The sequence below is a fragment of the Genypterus blacodes genome, unplaced genomic scaffold (genome assembly GCF_046128005.1).
Source record: "Genypterus blacodes isolate CSIRO-AG114 ecotype Tasmania unplaced genomic scaffold, CSIRO-AGI_Gbla_v1 ptg000017l_1, whole genome shotgun sequence".
Classification (NCBI taxonomy): Eukaryota; Metazoa; Chordata; class Actinopteri; order Ophidiiformes; family Ophidiidae; genus Genypterus; species Genypterus blacodes.
The window spans coordinates 5,846,105-5,867,109 of NW_027466831.1; the positions used below are offsets into that span (position 1 = coordinate 5,846,105).

Below are 21,005 nucleotides of genomic sequence, written 5' to 3' on the forward strand. Positions count from 1 at the left end.
AAACACTCACTCAGTTGTCTGGTTTTTAACACATTTGCATTCACATCAGGTTGACGGGTTTCTATTCAAATGTGGAAAGTAATTTAACTGTTAAGAGTTAACGTGAGGGAATCCAAAAGCGCAAACCTGAAACAACCCCAGTCTGCAGAACAACTTGGCAACGGCGTGTGTCGAGTGTGCACATTTTAATCTTTGTGTAAAGCGGGAACACTTGCGCTGGTCTCATAACTCCAGCTCAGCTTGCACTGCTGCAGCTGCTTCCCCAAGTCGATTAAACATCTTCATCTAATTTGAGTAAAAGAAAAACCACGACAACAACAACCTTTTGAAGGAGTTTCTTTAAGCACTGCTTACCAGGGAAACATAATTCTTTCAATAATCAGTCAGAATACAAACCACGGCAGAGCTGTCGTTTCTCTTTTGAAATGGAGCCACATCTCACAGTAGTTGAGATTTGAAACTATGAGGAAACACAGAGGAGGCCTGTGTGTGAAAGGTGCCCTGACCAGTTCTGGGTGGAGTGACAGATAACCTGAGTTCAAGATAAAGCCCTTTAGATTACAAACCATATCAGGTGCTCCTCTTTAAAACACACACACCTAACAACACGCCGGATGTGTCATACACTTTAAAAAGGTTTACACTGAGAAATCAAAGACCTATGTCCAAGAGATGAACGTGTGTGTACATTTATCCTCCCATTACTGTCCCATCACTCCTTTAGTTTTCCCTCCAGGAAGCTCTGGATCTTCTGCATGTTCTCTTCTTGTTGACCCAGGGCCTCCAGCAAAATGCCCATCGGTGACTTCTTCAGACCGGCACTTTCAATCCTATTCTCCAGTTTGTTCTTCATGTTGCGCAGACGGAATGAAGCGTGAGCGAATATCACTGAAACACAGAGGGGACAGGGAGTGTTGTCGTTAAAGTCTGGCAATCTAACTGTGCAGAATCAAATCCGTAAAACTCAAACAAAATTGATTTCAGACACCAAAAGATACATTTCATGCAGCAGTTTTAAATTTGATACAGCTGCAAGATTGCTTTCTTAATACTAAAATACATATTATACAGATTTCTATGTTTGTAGGCTCAACAAACATAGAAATCTGCTCTTCTGCTGCAGTACCACTGTGCACACTGAGTGGAAACTGCTGAACAACTTTCTATGGACCTTAGGAGGAAAGTTTTGAATCGTGTCATAAATGTAGTTTCACGTGAGGTTTTAAATAAGAACACAAACACACTTACAGGCCAGAGGTAAAGTGATTGCTAACATGAACACCATGACGCTTCCCAGCATGGAAAGTAACAAGTAGCTGGCCACCATGACAACAATCACAAACGCAGCCGGATTCTGCCTCTTAAAGTCTTTGATCACAGCTTTGTTGTCTCCGGCCCAAATGGAGGCCAGGAAGACGCCCGACACCACGGCCATGGCTGTGAACATCCCCACAGGGTTCAGGAACCTGCAGGGCAACATCAAGACACCATCGGAACAGAGGTTAGAGAACAACTGGAGGATAGGGACATCGTTGTCTAGTCACTGGCGCCACCAAGTGGGGAAAAGCTGTCAATACAACAACATGATTGGACCAGCTGTTAGAAGAATTGGAATTTTCACTTTGCTATGTCAACATGGGGAAAACCTGATAAATATGATGAAACACTATTGATTTGGGGGTCACTGTTGAGCACTGAATCATTGAGAAACATTCCAATAGTCCCCAGTCATGAGACCAGTGAGGTGCTTTGCTATCTACAGTGCAGCAGCTGACAACATGGCTGAGGGATTATTTGGCTTTCTGGCCATAGCAACAACAACAACAAGTCATCAAACAGCTGAGAGGATGAGCATCACTATTTTAAGAAGGTTTGGGCCAGGAAGGAATGGAAAAAAGTGTCCATAAGTAAAGCTGCAATTCGACTCAAAGTACTGAAATACATTTTGTAATTTGAAATAATCACAATCTAGACATGGAGGTGTGTGTGTGTGTGTGTTCGTGTGTGTGTGTGTGTGTGTGTGTGTGTGTGTGTGTGTGTGTGTGTGTGTGTGTGTGTGTGTGTTGGCATGAGGCTGCATCTAAAGTCTATGTAAATGTCTTATCTCAATAACAGTTTAGAACATGTGGCAAGATGCAGACACGCTCACCACATCCTGTATCCACTATACCCCTCATGTCAGTCTTTTTAAAGGTGACATCCTGTTTACCAGCCTGACTCTGACACATCAGCAGACCCAAAAGTATTTGAAACGTGATGGGAGAAAGCCAGAGCTTTGATTTGCACTTTGATGGAATGAATCTGATGTGGAGGCGACATTACTAACATGATACAACTTTTTGCAAGGTTTGCTTTGGCTCTTCGGCTAGAGCCAAAGTAAACCTTGCTTTGGTCTCGACCACCGAACATTTGAGCTCTGATGGGGCAGCAAGGCGTTTTATGACAGCAAGGGTATTGATTTTCTATGTCAATAGGAAACGACCACAGCTGTTCTCACTGTACTCACCCGACAACAAGGAACACAACGACGGCTAGAGCCAGGTAGTTAGTCTGGTAATACAGCATGTTGCTCACTACTCTGTTGTTCCATTTGGCCATATCTTTCCCGTCTGGCTTGGCGAACCTCTCCGATGCAGGGAAGAAATCCTCCCACGGCCGGAGCGGCGTCAGCTCTACTTTGGCCATTTGTTTCCGTTAAACCACTTCACTAATCTGACAGAGAGACAAACAACCGGAACGTGAGCTTCAAAGTCTCGCGATAGTTTATTGACAGCCTGCGTTGGTAAAACCCCGCCCTACGATGACGTAACGTAATGCTATTGGTCAGCGCCCGCGTGTGAAGAGAAACACTTCCTGCAATGCGCAATGGCAGACGAGAGCAGGCGATAAATGGAGCAATTTAGGTGACATTCGTCCTTAAAAGTCTTTAAAGTCAATTTTTTCCCATTAAACGTGTGATATAAACGGCGACCTACCGGCTAGTACTTCGCTACGCCTCGTTCGTGTTTGGCTAACGTCACTGACTCAGCCAAGGAAGACGGTCAGATGTAAACAAACATTATTCCATTTTGTTGTAACATTTCACTAATGTGGAGAAAGATATTGAGTCAGCAGTCGATCGTCACGTCGTGTTTCTTTCGGAGGTCTCTGTTCACCATGCAGCTGAAGACCAGTCAGTTCCAGTCTTTGTTTACACCTGGACTGAACGGACTAGCAGGTGAGATAAAGTTGCGGGGAAATTGCTGTTTTATTTATTGTATAAATGAGTGAAATATAGTTATTACATACTTAAATTGGCGAAATGGTCCAAGTACCAAGAGGTTTCGTTTTCTTGAAGTAGTTACCCGTTTAAAAATCCCAATCCTTAAATATGAGGTCAAATTTAAATTTTAAAATTCTGAATGATCCCAATGTAAAATATAAAACTGCTGCTTTTTCACATTACTCAAAGCTTAGATTTAGTTGCTTTTTGCCAGATGTCCCCCTATTAAAAGGAAAGAAAAGCACCTTGTGACTATTTTAGTAGGTGGCTCAATATTTGTTAGATGTCACGGTGCTTGTCTTTTGTTTTCAGTCTAAAGTTGTTAAAGTTTCAGCATGTAAGTGTTTGGTACAATCTGCCGAAATCGTCATCGTCCATAATTGGATGACATAATGTCTCTGGAGCTTCTATCGATTAAATCAGATTCGGGAAAAGCGTTTGAGCCTCACAGTACCACCATCAACCACAGGAGGGAGCATGACCTCAATTTTCTCATCTGTCGTTTCTGCTCAGAGACACTTTGCCCGTGAGGAAAACAAACTTGTGTTTTGCTCTTTCCAGATCTGTTTGAGAAGCATCAACACGAGCTGAGAATAGCGGGCGGTGCAGTTCGGGACCTGCTGTCCGGGAAGCGGCCGGACGATGTGGACTTTGCTACCACGGCAACGCCAGAGGAGATGAAACGCATGTTCCAAAGTGCCGGAATCCGGATGATCAATAACAAAGGAGAGAAACACGGGACCATTACAGCCAGAGTAAGACACTGCACAGTGATGTCATCTGTTCCACTTCTCTGATCGAAGTACCGAGGTGCCAAGTGCCTCCTGCTACGCTAACAGGGTTTCTTTCAAAATGAGGGTTTCATGCTAAAATGTACCCATTATTATTTTATTTTTGTCTATTTTCAAAGAGGACTCAACCACTTTTGAACATTTTCTCCCCCAAGAGCTTCCAGATTGTCTGACTGTGGATGCAGAGTGGTGTAATGTAGTGGATTTCTTTTTCGTTTTGTTCCATTTCTGTATTCCTTGGAAAAGCTCTCCCACCCAATCCCCTTGTTTGAAGCCATCTCCATTATCAAGAGTGGCACTTGTGTCAGGCTTTTTCTCTCATTGTCCTTCTGAGGCATGAGAGGAAGAGTGTGCACGTGAGAGAAAATCACATTTGCAGACGTATCAAGTTCGACACTCTAGGCTCAGTTCAATCAGTTCACACTCGCACAGTTTCATTCGCCACTTTCAATGTGTTAGAGCAGAATCATTATCCTACATGTGGGCCTTGTCTGCATCTCATTCCAAACACACAATGTATTAGCACATTGATTTAGAATAGAGAGCAATGGTCATAACTTACAATATAAAGGCTGTTTGAAGCTCTGCAGCGTCTCTGGTTAATGTAAAGGAGTGTATTAATGGTTGATGACTTTAAATGAGGCATTATCTTGGGGCAGCGTGAGCGCATCATGCATCTAATCAACTGTGGCATATTCATTATTGTGATCTCTCTTGCAGATCCACGACGAGAACTTTGAGGTGACCACGTTGCGAGTGGACGTTCTGACAGACGGGCGTCACGCCGAGGTTGAATTCACCACCAACTGGCAGAAAGATGCCGAGCGGAGGGATCTGACCATCAACTCCATGTTTTTAGGTAGTCCACCGGATGAGACAGACTTGCTCCCCCGTGTCACGGTTATGTGTTTGATCTGGCATATCAGAATTCATGACCACATCCTGCTCACTTCCCCTCCCCCCTCAGGGTTGGACGGCACGTTATACGACTACTTCAAAGGACACGATGACCTGCAGGAGCGTAAAGTTCAGTTTGTGGGCAGTGCTGAGCAAAGGATCCAGGAGGACTACTTGAGGATACTGCGGTATTTCAGGTAGGCAGGCTGTTTGTCCCAGACCGTAGCTATGATTTCACTCTCAATGTAACTCGGTTCAAAAGGTAAACTTCAGCAGCTGAAGTCTTTGCGTTGGTGTTCACCTCCACGCTGACGCACCGGCTCCACAGGTTCTACGGCAGAGTGGCTCTGGAGCCTGGTGCCCACGAGCCCCAGACGCTGGATGCCATCAGGGAAAACGCCCGCGGCCTGGCGGGAATATCCGGGCCACGGATCTGGGTGGAGCTTAAGAAGATGGTGGTTGGTAGCCATGTTGCTCATCTACTGGAGCTGATGTACAGCCTGGGACTGGCCCAGTACATAGGTGAGGCATCTGAGGGTGAAAGTGTTTACTACTCAGACATACTGTGAGCGTAGTTATACCCAATACTAACATGATTTTAGGTTTCTCTGTTCTCTGTTTAAAGATCATTCCTTTAGTTTGTTCAGTATTCACCTGTCATTCTTACTCTTGCCTTTTATTTATAGAGGGAGCGTTTGTTTTGGATCTGTTTTTCATCATCTCAATGTTGATGATCATCCCGTCCTAAAGTCCAAACCCCTGCCTGTCCCTGCTCCTCCTCAGGTTTACCACCAGATGGCGACGTGGAGGAGATGAAGCGTGTGTGTCAGAACGCCGGAGGCCACGGTCCCAAGCCCGTGACCATCCTGGCTTCCCTCTTCCACAGCGCGGAGGAGGTGGAGAAGATGGACATCAGACTGCAGGTGTCCAGAGAGGAGAAGACCCTGGCCCAATTCCTGGTCAGACACAGACGGGAGCTCCGCAAGGACCAGGATGACCCCGACAGCATCCGACCTTTCACTGACTTCATCATTGACGTAAGTTTCAGCCCTCCTCCGCCTTCCTCCTCCTCCTGTTGTTGTCATCAGCAGTCTCACAGCGTATCTTCCCTGCTCAGAGAGGATAATTCATCAGAATCTATTGTTTAACGTGCCAGTGAGCAAACCCAGGCATCACTCGCGGCAGTTTGATTATCTTCAACCGACTTGGAGATGCACCCCGAAAAACTTAAACGCTGATCCAAACTCCTTACTGGCATTCTTCTGCAGTTTAGAAGAGGAACTGCACATGACACCGTCTCAATTTGATTTCCACCCCGCCGCCTCTCGGGGTTGAATAGATGGGCGCCTGTGAGCCGCCTGAGTCGTTACAGAGGCAATCGTGAATCTATCTGAATGATATAAACGGGCCGCACTGCTAGACTGAACACTTTGCACTTTTTTTTAAAAAGGTCATCATAGAAGAGGCAGAGAGGTTTGAGCTGAGATGAGATACAGCTGGATGTAAGGGTTTGATTTCAGCCGCATAAGAGGAGGAAGGTGACTCTGATGCTCTTTGAACGAGCATCATTAGAGGCTCAGTTGCATTTTCTCCCCATTAATATCTAATATCTAATATCAGATCCCTTCTCCCATGAAAGGACCTTGTAAGACTAATGGCATTAAATCAATTAAAATGAATAGAAGTCAAGGGAAAGTCATCTTTAAATTATTTCCTTAATTTCATTTACTGAGGCACCTAAACGCTCCGTCGGCTCGCAGTTGACAGAAAGTAAACAGTGTGGCTTTCTGCTTTCAGAGCCGGGAGTTGGATTCTCAGAGTAAAGTGTGCGAGCTGCTGAAGTACCAGGGCGAGGAGAAGCTGCTGGCCGAGCTCAGCCGGTGGGCCGTCCCTCGCTTCCCCGTCAGCGGCCACGACCTGAGGAAGCTGGGGGTCAACTCGGGCAAAGAGATCGGCGCCGCCTTACAGCAGCTCCGCGATGTCTGGAAGAAGAGTCGCTACCGCATGGACAAGGAGGAGCTGCTCAGTCACTTCACGGACTAAATGAGGCGGGAGGAAGCAGCAGAAGGGAAGAGCTGAGGAATGCAGTTAGGATCTGAAAGCAACTCAAGCTGTTAAGTTAATCATGAACACTTTGTAAAGTTGAAGGAATCACACACACACACACACACACACACACACACACACAGCTGATCCACTGCATGAGAGAATGCTTGATGGTCAAAAGCAGCAGATGTTCAGACGCATAAATATCAACTTCTGCACTTACTGATGACTTAAAATAATGAAATGAAGATTTTCTGGAACAATCTCACCTGTCAGTCAGTCCAGGTAGAGGATGTGTTCAACCACAGAAAACACTTTGAGTTTTGTAAAGAATATTGAGTTGATGCGTGATTACAACGCAACTTTTTGGGTTTGAGTGATTTGTCTTCTTTTGAGTTGAAATGGAGTAAACACACACACACACACACGGATTTGATGTGTTTTTTACGTTTGTCGTACTTTCTATGAAAAGTAAAGTTCCATTGAAGAGACTTATGGAATTGTGGTTATTTTCGTGTGTGTGTGTGTGTGTGTGTGTGTGTGTGTGTGTGTGTGTGTGTGTGTGTGTGTGTGTGTGTGTGTGTGTGTGTGTGTGTGTGTGTGTGCGCGTGCCCCCAGCCTGGTGTAGCGTGCTGGAGTCTGGTTGCTCCTCCCTCCCGCACATATAAAAGCTCTGCTCTCATTCACAAACAGCTCACTCCTCTCTTCTGCCTGCAGCCTCCCAGCACCTCAGTAGGAATTCAACTACCAACCTAGACCTCCTGACTTGGGGGGTCATTTTATATATGTGTGTGTGCATTGGCTTGTGTGCCGGGGTCATGTGAAGGTAAGGGCCTGGAGCTGACACCATGGACTGGTTCAGTGTCAACATGAGTAACAGCACTTTGGATATCGCGCTCCCAGAGGATGAACCGCGGGATGAACGCTTGGCTCAGGTGGAAATCGCTCTGTTGTCTATCATCTTCATCATTGCGGGGATCCTAAACTTTGGGCTGCTGTTGGTGCTGTGGAAGCACCGGAAGCAGCTCTCCAGGATGCGCGTCTTCGTGTTCCACCTGTGCCTCGCCGACCTGGTGGTGACGTTTTTCCAGATTTGTCCCCAGCTAATCTGGGACATCACGGACAGATTCGTCGGTCCTGACATCTTGTGTCGCCTGGTTAAGTACCTGCAGGTGGTCGGGATGTTCGCCTCCACATACATGATCGTGGTGATGACGATAGACCGCTACCAAGCCATCTGTAACCCCATGGTGACGTTCCAGAGGCGCAGGGCGCGTTGGAACGTCCCGGTGTGCGCCGCCTGGTGCGTCTCCCTCATCGGCAGCCTCCCGCAGATCTTCATCTTCTCTCGGGTGGAAGTGGCCCCCGGTGTGTACGACTGCTGGGCAGATTTTATAAAACCATGGGGTCTGAAAGCTTACGTGACCTGGACCACATTGGTGATCTTCATCCTGCCGGTTCTCACGGTGATCGCGTGCCAGGTGCGCATCTGCCGCACCGTGCAGATCAACTTCAACATGAAGACGCACCAGGTCGGAGGAGAAGCTGTCAACAAACCGCTGAGCTCCAGAGCCAGCAGCGTGGCCGGGGTGTCCAAGGCGAGGGTGAGGACGGTGAAGATGACCATCGTCATCGTGCTCGCCTACATCATCTGCTGGGCGCCTTTCTTCACTGTGCAGCTGTGGTCTGTGTGGGACACGGAGGCGCCCACTCACAGTAAGAAACCAGGGTTTGGGTTTAAAGCTCATCAGATACAAGAACGCATAAGTAATAACATTCAGATGTGATGGTTGGATTAAGTTTTATTCAGTATCACTTTTCTTACATAAAATGTTAATCAATGTGAGTACCGGGGACATTCGATCGATATGATTGAGAGGCAACAAACAAGGCGATAACTACAGGAGAAAGACACATGAATCAAAGATGAAACACTTTAAATTCAAATATATGACAGCTGATCTAAAGGCTGGTTAGCTACAAAATAATCTGCATTTTTGGGGGGAAGAAAAAAAACAACGTATTATTGCATTTTGGGATGCATTTTATGTCGAAAATGGCCCCATTTTGGATTTGCCTACCTCTGATTTAATGATTTATAATGTATGTATATATTGTTTGTTATTTAATTACTAATTTAATGGTACATAAACCATCAAAAATGAGTCTTGCCACATTTGCATACTACTGGTAATGATTATTGTCATACATCACATTCACATGAACAGAAGCGGTTCAAAACATTGAAATCATCAACCCCTGACAGGCAGATATAAAATGTTAAATGGTGACTATACATAATACAGGACAAAGGCTGGACTAGAGTATCCGACATAAATTTCAACATTCATTAAAAAAAAACATCCCATAATGGATTAAAATGTTAAACTGAAAGTCATTTATTGGAGAAAAGAGACAAGATGCAAAATGACATTTAAATGCTGACATCTTTGCTTATCAGTCAGAACTAATCCTTACTCTTCATGTGTATTCTCAGCTGCAACCTTCACCATATTGATGCTGCTGGCCAGTTTGAACAGCTGTGCAAACCCATGCATCTACCTGCTGTTCAGTGGGAAGCTGCCTGAGAGACTGGTGGCTCTGCTGTGTGCAGGTGGGGCCGATATGAAGGAGTCTATCCAGGAGGAGGCCACCATGGTCAGCTCCTTATATATCAGCCTCAAGAACCTCTCAGATTCCAGGTAAAGACGCCTGCTCACCTCGGGGGTCAAGTTGCCCCTTGAACTGTCTGTAAACACACGCTGAGACGCAGCTACTGCAAACAGGACAATCATAGGACAACTGCAGGTCTCTATGGTGACAGCATACGTTGACAGCACACAGGATAATGATCTTTTAAGTGTATTGTGTAGTGTAAACTCAGAGAATACTGGAAGATTCACCTTTAAATGTGAAAACTCCACAGCACATTTCGACATGCTGGTTTGACTGATTCACCCACGCCCACATAAAGGTAAAGAAGAAGAAGAGGAAGAAGAAGAAGAAACGCATCATTAGATTGAATAGGGAGGAAGGACAGAAATAGTCATCATCATGACTACTCGCTGGCAGAAATATTTCAAATGATCAAAATATGGCCTCAAATATGGTTTCATGCCTCCTACAAGGAGATATGCTCTTTCTTAAATTGACTCAATATTGTAAGATAGAACATTTTTGCTATTTTCCTCAGTGAATGTGTTTCTTTGTTGCAGTGTAGTGTTGCAGTGGTTAACATTGTTGCCATGCAGGAAGATGTTTCTGTCGTAAGAGTCCCCTCCTCTGTGCATTCAGGTGATAACAATGATGATGATGATGTATAGGTATATTATGTATGTGCAGGATCAAAGTGAGAAAAAGCCATGTAGTTTAACCTGTAAATATCTAATGAATGTACATGTTTGATGTCCGACCACTTTACATCTGTATGTTATATTGTAAATTGTGTTAAGTTGGAAAATTAAACATGTGGGATGTGCAGTGGATGCTTACCAAACATCTTCCTCACAGTATGTACTTTTTATTGCCAATAAAGGGCTGTCATTTTTCACCTCATTGTTTCTTTTGTCCCAGTAGCACGTGTGGAGGTTGACGTTGTAATGAAAGAATCAAAAGTGAGTCATCGTCATAGTCACACATGGGGTAGGAACAGAAACGATTTAGTGAAAAGGCTTCGTCGCCCGCTTCAATCCTCTGACATCGACATGAAAGAGAGGATCAGGAGATTTTTCCAAGCTTCATTCCAGTGCTAAGTTGGTATCATTCCCAGCTGCAAGATCACACTGTCACATGTCCACATCACAACACATTTAGAATGCTACAAACATCCTGCCGTGCTATCTGGTTAAATATTTATGTGTAATTAGCAAGGAGGAGAAACATTAGAATAATACATTTCCCAGAAAGAAATCCTCAGACAAATTGCCACATGTTGATGCAAATTATGGAAATGCTCATGGAAATGTAACAACACATATGCCGCTGTGTAAGTGCTGCATAAATGTACATGAAAGGGACTAATATGAATAAGAACATTAAACACGGACTGCTGCAGGTGTTAACATGTGAAACCACATTGATGATTGTTCTTTGAAAAGCCACACCCCCTCTCCACCGTATCCAATTTGTGATATGTTCTTTTTAATTAAGCCATATCCAATACCTCTGTCTAGGGTTAAGATCTGAAATGACCTTCATGCTTAGCAACCAAGTAGCAGGTAAACAAAATGCTGCCATGGAAGCAAACGAGACAAAAACAACAAAGCATTTCTGAAGGATCTTTAAACACAAACGAATGCGTCCTGAGACTTGAGAATATCCGATTCCATGTAGTTCCCTTCTGTTTACATATTCGCAACACATATCTGATAAATTTCACATGTGAATATGAAATTGAAAGTGGGTCAACCTGTGTCAGGCTGTGTTAACCACAGGTGCAAGAAAATTCCTCCACAAACATAATTGTCTTTCATATTGCGTCTATCATTGCCTCATTAACTCAGAGTTTCCCCATTTGGAACTCATGTAAGAAAATACAAGAGGGATGTAGAAAGGAAGTCAGTCAATGTCCTCTCTGGCTGTCATGCTGATAATCTGATTGAAACTGAATGTTATTCATCCCATGGAAGTAATGGGAATTGTTTGAAATTCAGCTATGTGTCTCTACAGGTGTCAATCAGAGTTGACCTTTACTACATAAACCTGCAATATGTGGGATTCTGTATCATCCCTAGTGTCAATAATAATATAACAGCAAGGGGTGATATGATTACCGATCAATACACCATATCCACATGAAACTGTTATTAAGACAGACTGTGACAGGAAATAGACTGAGCTCATTTAAAATGTTCTGTACAAGGTAAACTGTGATTTATAGATTTTTCGAATTTTCACTTTACAAACACATTTCAGGCTTGTACTCTAGTTTTCTTTCTTTACGTTGAGTTTAAATATAGGACGGATACTTGCAGTCATATCTTTTCCTCTACATTGCTGTTTATTCTTAAAGAAAATTGTGTTTTCTTCCTCCAACCAATACGATCTGGGAGATTTCTCAGGGATTTCAAGCACTTTGAAGAAATGAAGCGCAGCAAGATCCAGATCTTGTGGATTCAAATGTTATGTTTAGACAGCGGCCACAAAAACACTCAAGTAGCAGAAATATGCAGCTAAGATGATGCCGATTCCTCACAATGAAATAGTGTTGACATATTTTTTAACATTTATGGATGTAGAACTAGAGGTACAGAGGGACAGCTGTTCAATGAATTTGACTTATTATTATTAATAAATATTTTCAACACATCGGGTTTTACAGAATTGATGGTAAAACTGGCAAATCACTGGCTGCTTTTCCTGTTTGGCAAATGTGCTTTTGAGTGCCCATTTGTTTAATTTTGCACTTACATGCAAAAAAATGTTTATGTAAATGAAAAACAGGACGAAAACACATGCCTGAGTAAATTATCAAAAGTAGCTTGGAGTGACTCTTTCATTCACCCAGGGGTCCTTATGTAACCACTGATCCACTTCCCCTCCTTCCTACTTTCTCTGAGTTCATGTACAAATTAAATATATGGAGGTGGATGCATGACCAGCTGTTGCATTAATAATTTACAAATGTTGGTCTTGGTATCAATATCGCCGCCATGACAACAGTATAGATAGATTATCCCCTTGCAAGAAACTTCCCAGACTAACACAGTCATGCTTGTAATGATTTAACATTTCCATACACACACACACAGCTCAAACAAGCAATGAGTTTCAAAAACACCTCAAGGGTTTTGTATTATGAACCTAAATTTAATTATGTCAGCTTTAGAAAATGTATAGCATTTAGTGAGTGGATGCCTTTAGGGAATGTCACGAGTCTGTGTTCTCTTCTCTCTCTCTGTGTGTGTGTGTGGGTGTGTCTCACCTTTGGTTCCAGTCTCCCTGTCTTGCCTCACACATGCCACCCATCATCCACCAATCATCAGTTAGTTCCCAGCTCCTCACACCTGATCCCCATTCCCTCGTTTGTTTCCAATTAGCTCTCTCAGTTTGCCTTCGTCCCTCGCCAGGTCTTACCTAATATGTTTTCCTATTCCAGTTCCTAATGTGTGTTCTTACTTCTCTTTACTTTTGCATTACGTGGACTTTGATCCATCCTATTTTTTGTCACTGCTTTTCCAATTTACCCGTATTTCGTGTTTTGCCCTGGTTTGGACTGTTGTGTAAATAAAGTCTGCTCCTGTCCTGATTTCTCGTTCCTGCATTTGTGTCCTCATGTGACAGAAGGAGCTTGCCAAGAATGGACTCGGTGGGTAATTTCTCCCCTTGAGTGTGAGTTTCTCGACTCTCTGGTTGTTTTTGGAGAAAGGATTGCAGGTTTTCCTGTGAGGTGTCCTACTTCATATGTCTGTTTCCATCAGGCTATCCAAGACCAACTAACTTCCCGCCTGCTTCTAAGCCAGCCTCTTCTCCTACAACCACAAACCTCTTCGCCTCCAGTCCTGCGGCTCGGCTTCCTTAAACCTTCAGCCATGCAGCTCCAGTTGCCATGACGCACTTAGGGCCCCGAGCTGCTACCCAAGGCTGCTGGATTGAGATCGTCCCCTGGCTCTCTTTCAGCTGCAGAAGTTTTGTCAGGAAACTTTAGGCCTCCATCTAGATATTTTTGTGAATGTTTTTGTATTTTACCTGCTACTCTCTTCTGTGTTTTGCCCTGGGTTGGACTGTTATGTAAATAAAAACTGCTCTTCTCCCAATTTGTGGCGTTGCATTTCTGCCTGTGTTTGATTTGTCACCTGTGCTTTGAGTTCATGTGAGGGGGAATCCTACTGTGGGAACTTTCCATTTCAAATATTTATGAGATGGTCTATTAAATATTTTACTTCTAATATGTATGTTAATTTAACCTGTTATCACCCACACGCACTGGTCTTTAATTAAAACATTGGAATAGAATTAATGAGTTGGACAAGGTATCTGCCAGTGGAAACATCGTGAACTATCAAAACACAGAATTTGAACAAAACTACAAGAATGTGGCTCCAATATTTCTTCTTATATTGTCCAGTGTTTGTCATAAAAGGTTTGATTTGGTGCCTTCTGGTGTTTTCATGTTGCAGGTACTTACTATTCACATTGCTTTTCTTTATTATTATTATCTGCAAATGTGTTTCCATTGTTCTAACACATTGAACCATCTCCCTCCAGCGAGCGCACTAACATCTTTTAATGCATCTTGATAGATTTATTGAATATTTGGTGTTTCCATCAAACAGTTTCAATCTGATATGTTGTAAAAAATTTGCATAAAAACAATTACTTAACAGAAATTGGTACAACTGCATATTTCTTCAATCTAACAGTAACAAATATGAAGCATTGACTGTCGCAGGTTGTAAATAATATGGAAATTTCCTTTAAAGGTCCTTTAACGGCTTATTATGTAACACGCCTCTTGTACAAATTGAATTTTTCTGTTTTCCACTCTTTTATTGAGCACCTTAGAGTTACATCATCATCAATGCAAGAGGTGTGTGACATGTTTAGCAACACGGAATGAACAATACAGCAAGATTCTCATCAATTCTTCTCAGGCTCTCAGATCCTCTCCTAACTCCACACCTTTAATGGAAATAACCTATGACATAACAACACAAGTGTTCAAAACAGCTCAACAACCCTACAGCTTCATTATCATCTGTGCACATTATCCAGATACATTAGTGCGACAGGATGCTGAGATCGGATCAGGGGAGTTGTATGTACACTTTGCACCATAAGTGTTCCGATTCAAGATCCCACATCCAGATTGGAAGGACCACAGCACATTCTGTACGCAGTTTAATGCACTGACTACGAGATTGACCATGATCTGCCTGGTCTGTGGTCAACATGGTCCAGTCTGTTGGGATAGACATAACAATCCCCACTGTAATATACTGGCATTGATCTGGCAAAAAGAACAAATACACGTGTCCTGCAAACAGATCTACTGAGTAAACATCCTTGTGTAAGTCGACATACTCATTCCAGACATGTAAACATTACCAATTGGAAAAAGCAGTGAAGCTTCTGGGGCCCAGATGTTTCTCTGAGGGGTCATAATAACTTGCAAGTGTTAATTTATCATGCAACTTTAAACGAGGGAGTACGAAGATGGATAAAGTGTTGCATAATTCATGTCCCTGATTTGTCTAATTAAAGTGAAGGGCTGTGAGTGCATGATGGTTGCTGGACCTCATCATCTCCAGGACCTGAGGGAAGTGTTCATTTATCAGGACAGCTATTACACTGAGATATTCAGCTGTTCAGCTGTTGATGGTGTTCTGTATTTAGAGTGCTTTTCATCTAACGCTTTGTATGCTTTGACAATTTTCAAGCAAGGTAAAATATATCAACTAAAGCTACGCGAGCACTCAATCAATTCGCTCATGGATCGGAAATGTCAAGAGCTTTGTAGCTGCTGGCACGTGCTCTGTGTCTGTGTCAGACAAAGTAAAGCCTTCAGAATGCCAAACCTGAATACGCTTTATGTCTGGGAAGATTGCATGTCGCTTCACATTATGTGCAGAAGCCGTCACACAGACCTACAGCGCTCATCAACACCACACTTACCATGCTAACGTGTTTATACAAAGATATTAACAACGGACGGGTGCTTTTCTTATGGGAGGAATGTAGACATCAGGTTACATAATCCCTCAGATGAGCCTCAGAGTGGCTGTGCCAGTCCACTCCTGAGTGCCATCGCTGTGTTCTGACTGGCACAAATGAATCATAGGTGCTAGATATAACAAAGCATTTAACATCTAGTATGGTTCTGGCATGTACACACACACAGAGTAGACCCCCCAGATGACTTTGACTTTGGGTCAAGACGACCAGAGGAAAGGAATTTAACTGCTATACCTCTTGTTTGTCCTCATAAAGGGAACCAACCAATCAAAGTTATTCTGCCTTTAAATTATGATGGAATATTTCTGTCTGTGATCCTGATGGAAGTGACGTCTTCCAGAACTCTCCCAGCCATAGGTCACAAGGGGTCAGTGAATGGTTTGATGAGATCACCAGATCCCAAAGCAACTGATCAATACTAGTGATTTTTGACTTGTACAGTCTATACTCTACCTTCTAGTGAATGAAATGAAAGGAAATCCACACCTACAGCGCCTACATGCTGTGGTGACGTGTTCAGGGTGACAATGACGCTCTGTGACTCAAAGTGTTTCATCCAATGAGTGTTACATTCACGCCAGCAGCTGTGTGCAGGGAAGCAGCAGGAGGTGGAAGCCTGAGGGGCAAGGTGGGCAAATTGACTGAAAGATTGTTTCGCTGCAATTGGAGGCTTAGTAACTAGTTTCATCAATCAATCTCAGTCAATCAATCCTTTCCTAAAGCGACTTTCATGCAAGAGAGAGATATGGCATCTAAGATTACGATTCACCGCATTGCTGACTGAGTTAAACTTCAAATATCAAGTAAATAAAGCATTCATCATACAACAGCAGACCACAAGCAAAAATATTGGATTTCGGATTTAACATTTTTGGACAGTTTTAGCAGGTAATTCTGTATTAAAATGTAAAGGCAGTTGTTGTGGAGAACGGTTCTGTTACGAACACAAGTCCAAACCCAAGAGCAGTTTGTGAAAGAGTTGATTGTTTATCACAAGAGAGCAGGCAGGAGCAGATGATGGAGCAGATGATGGAGCAGATGAAAGACAGAGCAGATAGAGCAGCAGGCGAGTGGAGAGCAACGAAAGGTTGAAGAACAATCTGGCGATACGTGGGTGGAACACCGGGGTAGATATACTGCAGATGATGAGCTGGAAGGCGGAGGATGTGTGCACTCAGCCAGGTGTGTGTAGTTAACCAGGAGCCAGGGGAAGAGTGCCATGCCCACGACACACAGAGAGAAAAGGGGTGGAAAAGGGAAAAGCGGAAAATATGAGGAAAACGCAGAGTTACAGCGACAGCAGCATTAGATTCCTTTCCAAATGTTACACTATTCAATCTATTTGATCTATGGAGAGATGCCATTTTTCAGATGAGACGGTAACAGAGGGAAGTTAGGAAAATGCATGTTGGTCAGAATTAAATCAGAGAGAACGAGAAGAAACATGGCAGGAAAATAAAAAAGGAAGTGTTGGAAGGAAATAAATAGGAATAAATATCAGCATTTGCTTTTCAGATGTGTGTGAAACCTTTCCCTACGTACAAGAGATGAGTCACGCTCAACACGCTCTGTACAAAGATAATGTGTCCTTTGTGAACCACAAAATTAACAAGCACTGTGATTGAGTTTGAGTAGATATTGACTGTTGAACGTGTTTAAGCACAGAAATATTGATGATGTACACACCTCCAACACAAGAGGAAATAAAGGATCAATGGAGGCGACGACCACCTCGACTGTGGTTGACGGACAGCGATCAGGGTTGTGATCACTGCATGTCAATACGATGATGATTGCCAGATGAGATTCATAGTTGTGCTTAGATCTCCTATATTGGTTTGAAATCCACATGCGTCCATGGTATTGAATAACCTAAAGCTTTTCTCTTCCTCATGAGAAAGAGAGAATTCAGTCCTTTTTATCCTCGGCAATTCCATTCACATAGGATCTATAATCTCCTCCCGTCTTTGTTAACAGCTTATAGAATTTCTCAGTACGATGCGGATTTAATTTACTTGAGCAGAAGATGGATAGATAGGAATCTACAAGTGAAAGAGGAATCTCTCTCCATTGTAATGAGAGATACTCAAGGTCACACTCGACTACGCTGTTGTTGATTCTCTGGAAACCTCACAATTATATTTCAGCTCTACACCTCCAGTCTATAGTGTAAAGGAAATGTTCTCAAACGTTATCGAGGCGTGATGGGGTTTGACCGCTTCTCTACATTAGGCTTGTGGTTTGCGATGAAGCTGAAGTTTCATTAAGTTTGTTCCTTTACTCAAACCTTAAAGTCAAATCAAATGTGAGGGGAAAGTGAGACGAGGTGTGTACGAAGGCTGGAATCGAACAACTGCCGCATGGAAATGAAGCCTTTACACAGACAGAACACAGGCACGTATTAAGCATGAGCCTGCGCTGCATAATCACATGTTAAAACCACACAAGAGGAAGAATAATAATTAGAGCCCTCAGGCATGTTGGGTGCATTTGTAGGCGACTGGAGGAATGAAACTGGACACACAGATAGACACACACACACGCCACTCTCCAATTGTAGTAAGATAAGATGATTATAGTACGTGTTGTGTATAGTTAATGAGTTGTGGAGTTAATTGTTTGTTTTATTGTTTCCTGTTTGTACTGTATCATTTTTTTTAAATATATTTACGTCATACAAAATAGAAAATAACATTTGTTCAGAAAAAAAACTAATGACTTGAGTTTGCAGGTGTAATTCTGCATGTTTTTGGTGTTCTTCAACTAATCTTTCTTTACAAACCTTAAAAAATAATAATAATTATAATAAATTGTCCAGAAGTGTAGAGAATGACCCACAATGCCGGCTCTGCATTGAGCATGACAAACACAGCAGAGCATCAAAGCGGTCCTTGACCCTCTCAGGTTGAATCCATTAGTTAAGTCATTGATCACAGCTAATACAGAATGACTGAACAGCATGTAATAATTCAGATCCAATAGAGTAGCAGTGCAAATCATCAGAACAATCTGCCAAAACCAGGTTTGGCAGGTCAAACAGAAATAAATGTTTTACATCTTTTTATTCAAAAGAGCTGCACTGTTCAATACAACAAAGTGCCGTAGGATCACAGACTTCTATCAGATCCCCTTAACATGATGTGGCCTTCAGCGATCAATGTGAGTCAGAAGGACAAGAGGTGAGAAATGTCTCCTCGTCATATGGGAGAAATTTATGTGATCATGACTTAAGTCAAGACAAGCCTGTAGACATGAATCCATGAACGTAAGGAAAAGATCACAACACAGAACAGTGTGTATAAGAGAGCTTTATTGGTATACTGTGTCTTTCATCATACACACACTCTCTCTCTTGCTGTCATACACACAACTACATTAGTTGAGTGCATTACATGCTCGTTGCAGCCCCGACACACACACGCACACACACACCACACGCACACACGCGCACACATGCACACACACACACACACACACACACACACACACACACACACACGACATTACATCACTACATCAGGTGAGTGCCTTATTAGTGCGTTATCCGTCACTGTCTCCTGGGATTCTGCTGCTGTTCATCAATTGCATACACAGTGCCTGCTGATGAATGTGGTTGGCATGGCTACAGAATAAATTCCTCTCTCCCGGGGCAATTTTAAGGCAGAGCTCTTTAAGCTGAAACTGCTGGACATTCCAATCAAACCCTGAGCGGAAGCTGGCGTGGTGGAACATCACAATGGATCATCAAATGGACGATGATATAATACTATTCTACTGATTTGAAAACATCTACCCGTTTCCTCAATAATTGCATCACACATTATGAAGCAACATATCAGGCAGGACAATTGTAATGCATTACTCTTTGTCGAAGCAAATGTTTTTGTCTGTGAACAAGTTCCTCCATGTTTTTAATCACAAAGTTGCACTTAAAGGAAAAAGGGGAGAAAACCCCATCCAGGTTTCATCTACATGTGTTACTACTGGATGACGATCTGACAGAGTGTGTGACGAGAGTCTGAAAGCCAGATTGGAACTACATAACATGGAAAGGGGAAGGAGAGATCCACAGGGGCCAGGCTTTGATGTGATCTGGCCATGAGGAGGGAGAGTTAATAATCCAGTGTGTTCACAGGCAGTGGACAGGGCGAGGTAGAGATTCTCCAAATCATATTCCGTCTAATTAGTTGTTGAGCTATTTCCATGACTAAATGTCTTGAACTCGAGTAGATCTAAGATGGAGCCCTGTCAGCTCCGATCACGTGATGCATGATAATCACCACGGGAGGAAAGGTGCTGGCTGCCAGGGCAGGTGTTCTCTCGCCATTCTACTCTTTTTCTGTTAATTTGGCAGAGTCACTCGCCGCAAGTGGAATTGAGAGATGCAGTTCAAGGTGCTCGTGGAGGAAAATGTGACCTTTGCAGCAGCACTCCAGGGTCAGAGTCAGAATAATGTGGTCCTGCAGGGAGAAATGGAAAAGGTCAGGACGCCGCCGACCGACCGGAGTCACGTATCAATTAAAATGAAACACACAAAATCATACATAGGCCATTTACTGTTTATATATAGCCATGCATTGATACTCACCACATGGGTCCTGAATCTGAAAATGACTTCAAATATGACATAATATAGCAAAATGAAATATAAAATGAGTGTGTACTGGGTGTAAAGTGGTGCAAGGACAATATTTTCAGATTGATAACTAATTAATTTCCATTCAAACAAGTATTTGGCATTCTTGTTTGTAATTCATTCCATTTTAGTGTTTGGTTCTCATCCTACTTTGTGTGTGTGTGTGTGTGTGTGTGTGTGTGTGTGTGTGTGTGTGTGTGTGTTTGTCAGGAGCTGCAACGAGCACCATTTCCACAATCATCTCCAAACTTGCAAAAAAACATCAGGGCTTCTGGCATTGGCATTTCATTAATACTTGATTAGCAGCTTCAATTTTTATTTGCATTACTAATGAATGAATGTGGAAGCTGGAACCGGTTGGGAGCACATTCTCATGAATGGAAGCGGGAACTACTTTTCAATGCACGTTCTATTGTGATTGCAACAGCATAGTTGCCATAAGGTTGCAGACTGGAGGCCTAATAACAATCATCATTTACACGCCGTCCTATGCTAATGTGGCTGTTGAGTAGACTCAAGGTCATGGAGCCTTCATCCCTGATTTGTCCAATTTAAGCAACCATAATGTCCATATCACATGGCCCTTTTCACACACGGCCTAACATGGTTATATGGGTTTCATTTCAAACATTTTTTCAGCAGTGCACCATGAGGAGAGTCGGCAGAGAATGAAGCCAATCAGATCATTGGAGTCGCCTGA

At 43.0% G+C, this 21,005-nt stretch overlaps 3 protein-coding genes across 3 annotated transcripts; 2 read left to right on the forward strand and 1 right to left on the reverse strand.

Annotated features, from left to right (window-relative positions):
- Positions 1 to 319: 319 nt before the first annotated feature.
- On the reverse strand, positions 320 to 2,751 carry arl6ip5a (ADP-ribosylation factor-like 6 interacting protein 5a). The gene is made up of 3 exons (XM_076140994.1): positions 2,507 to 2,751; positions 1,249 to 1,466; positions 320 to 888 (listed from the first exon to the last, which is right to left on the reverse strand). Exons 1-3 carry the CDS (start codon positions 2,683 to 2,685, stop codon positions 713 to 715), a joined length of 573 nt encoding a protein of 190 aa, XP_075997109.1. The 5' UTR covers positions 2,686 to 2,751; the 3' UTR covers positions 320 to 712.
- A 77-nt stretch (positions 2,752 to 2,828) lies between these two features.
- On the forward strand, positions 2,829 to 7,487 carry trnt1 (tRNA nucleotidyl transferase, CCA-adding, 1). Its single transcript, XM_076140992.1, has 7 exons — positions 2,829 to 3,217; positions 3,824 to 4,017; positions 4,774 to 4,912; positions 5,021 to 5,147; positions 5,279 to 5,472; positions 5,734 to 5,987; positions 6,748 to 7,487. Exons 1-7 carry the CDS (start codon positions 3,088 to 3,090, stop codon positions 6,991 to 6,993), a joined length of 1,284 nt encoding a protein of 427 aa, XP_075997107.1. The 5' UTR covers positions 2,829 to 3,087; the 3' UTR covers positions 6,994 to 7,487.
- A 111-nt stretch (positions 7,488 to 7,598) lies between these two features.
- Positions 7,599 to 10,183, forward strand: avpr2b.1 (arginine vasopressin receptor 2b, tandem duplicate, 1). The gene is made up of 3 exons (XM_076140993.1): positions 7,599 to 8,712; positions 9,494 to 9,698; positions 9,923 to 10,183. Exons 1-3 carry the CDS (start codon positions 7,845 to 7,847, stop codon positions 9,966 to 9,968), a joined length of 1,119 nt encoding a protein of 372 aa, XP_075997108.1. The 5' UTR covers positions 7,599 to 7,844; the 3' UTR covers positions 9,969 to 10,183.
- Positions 10,184 to 21,005: the final 10,822 nt, after the last annotated feature.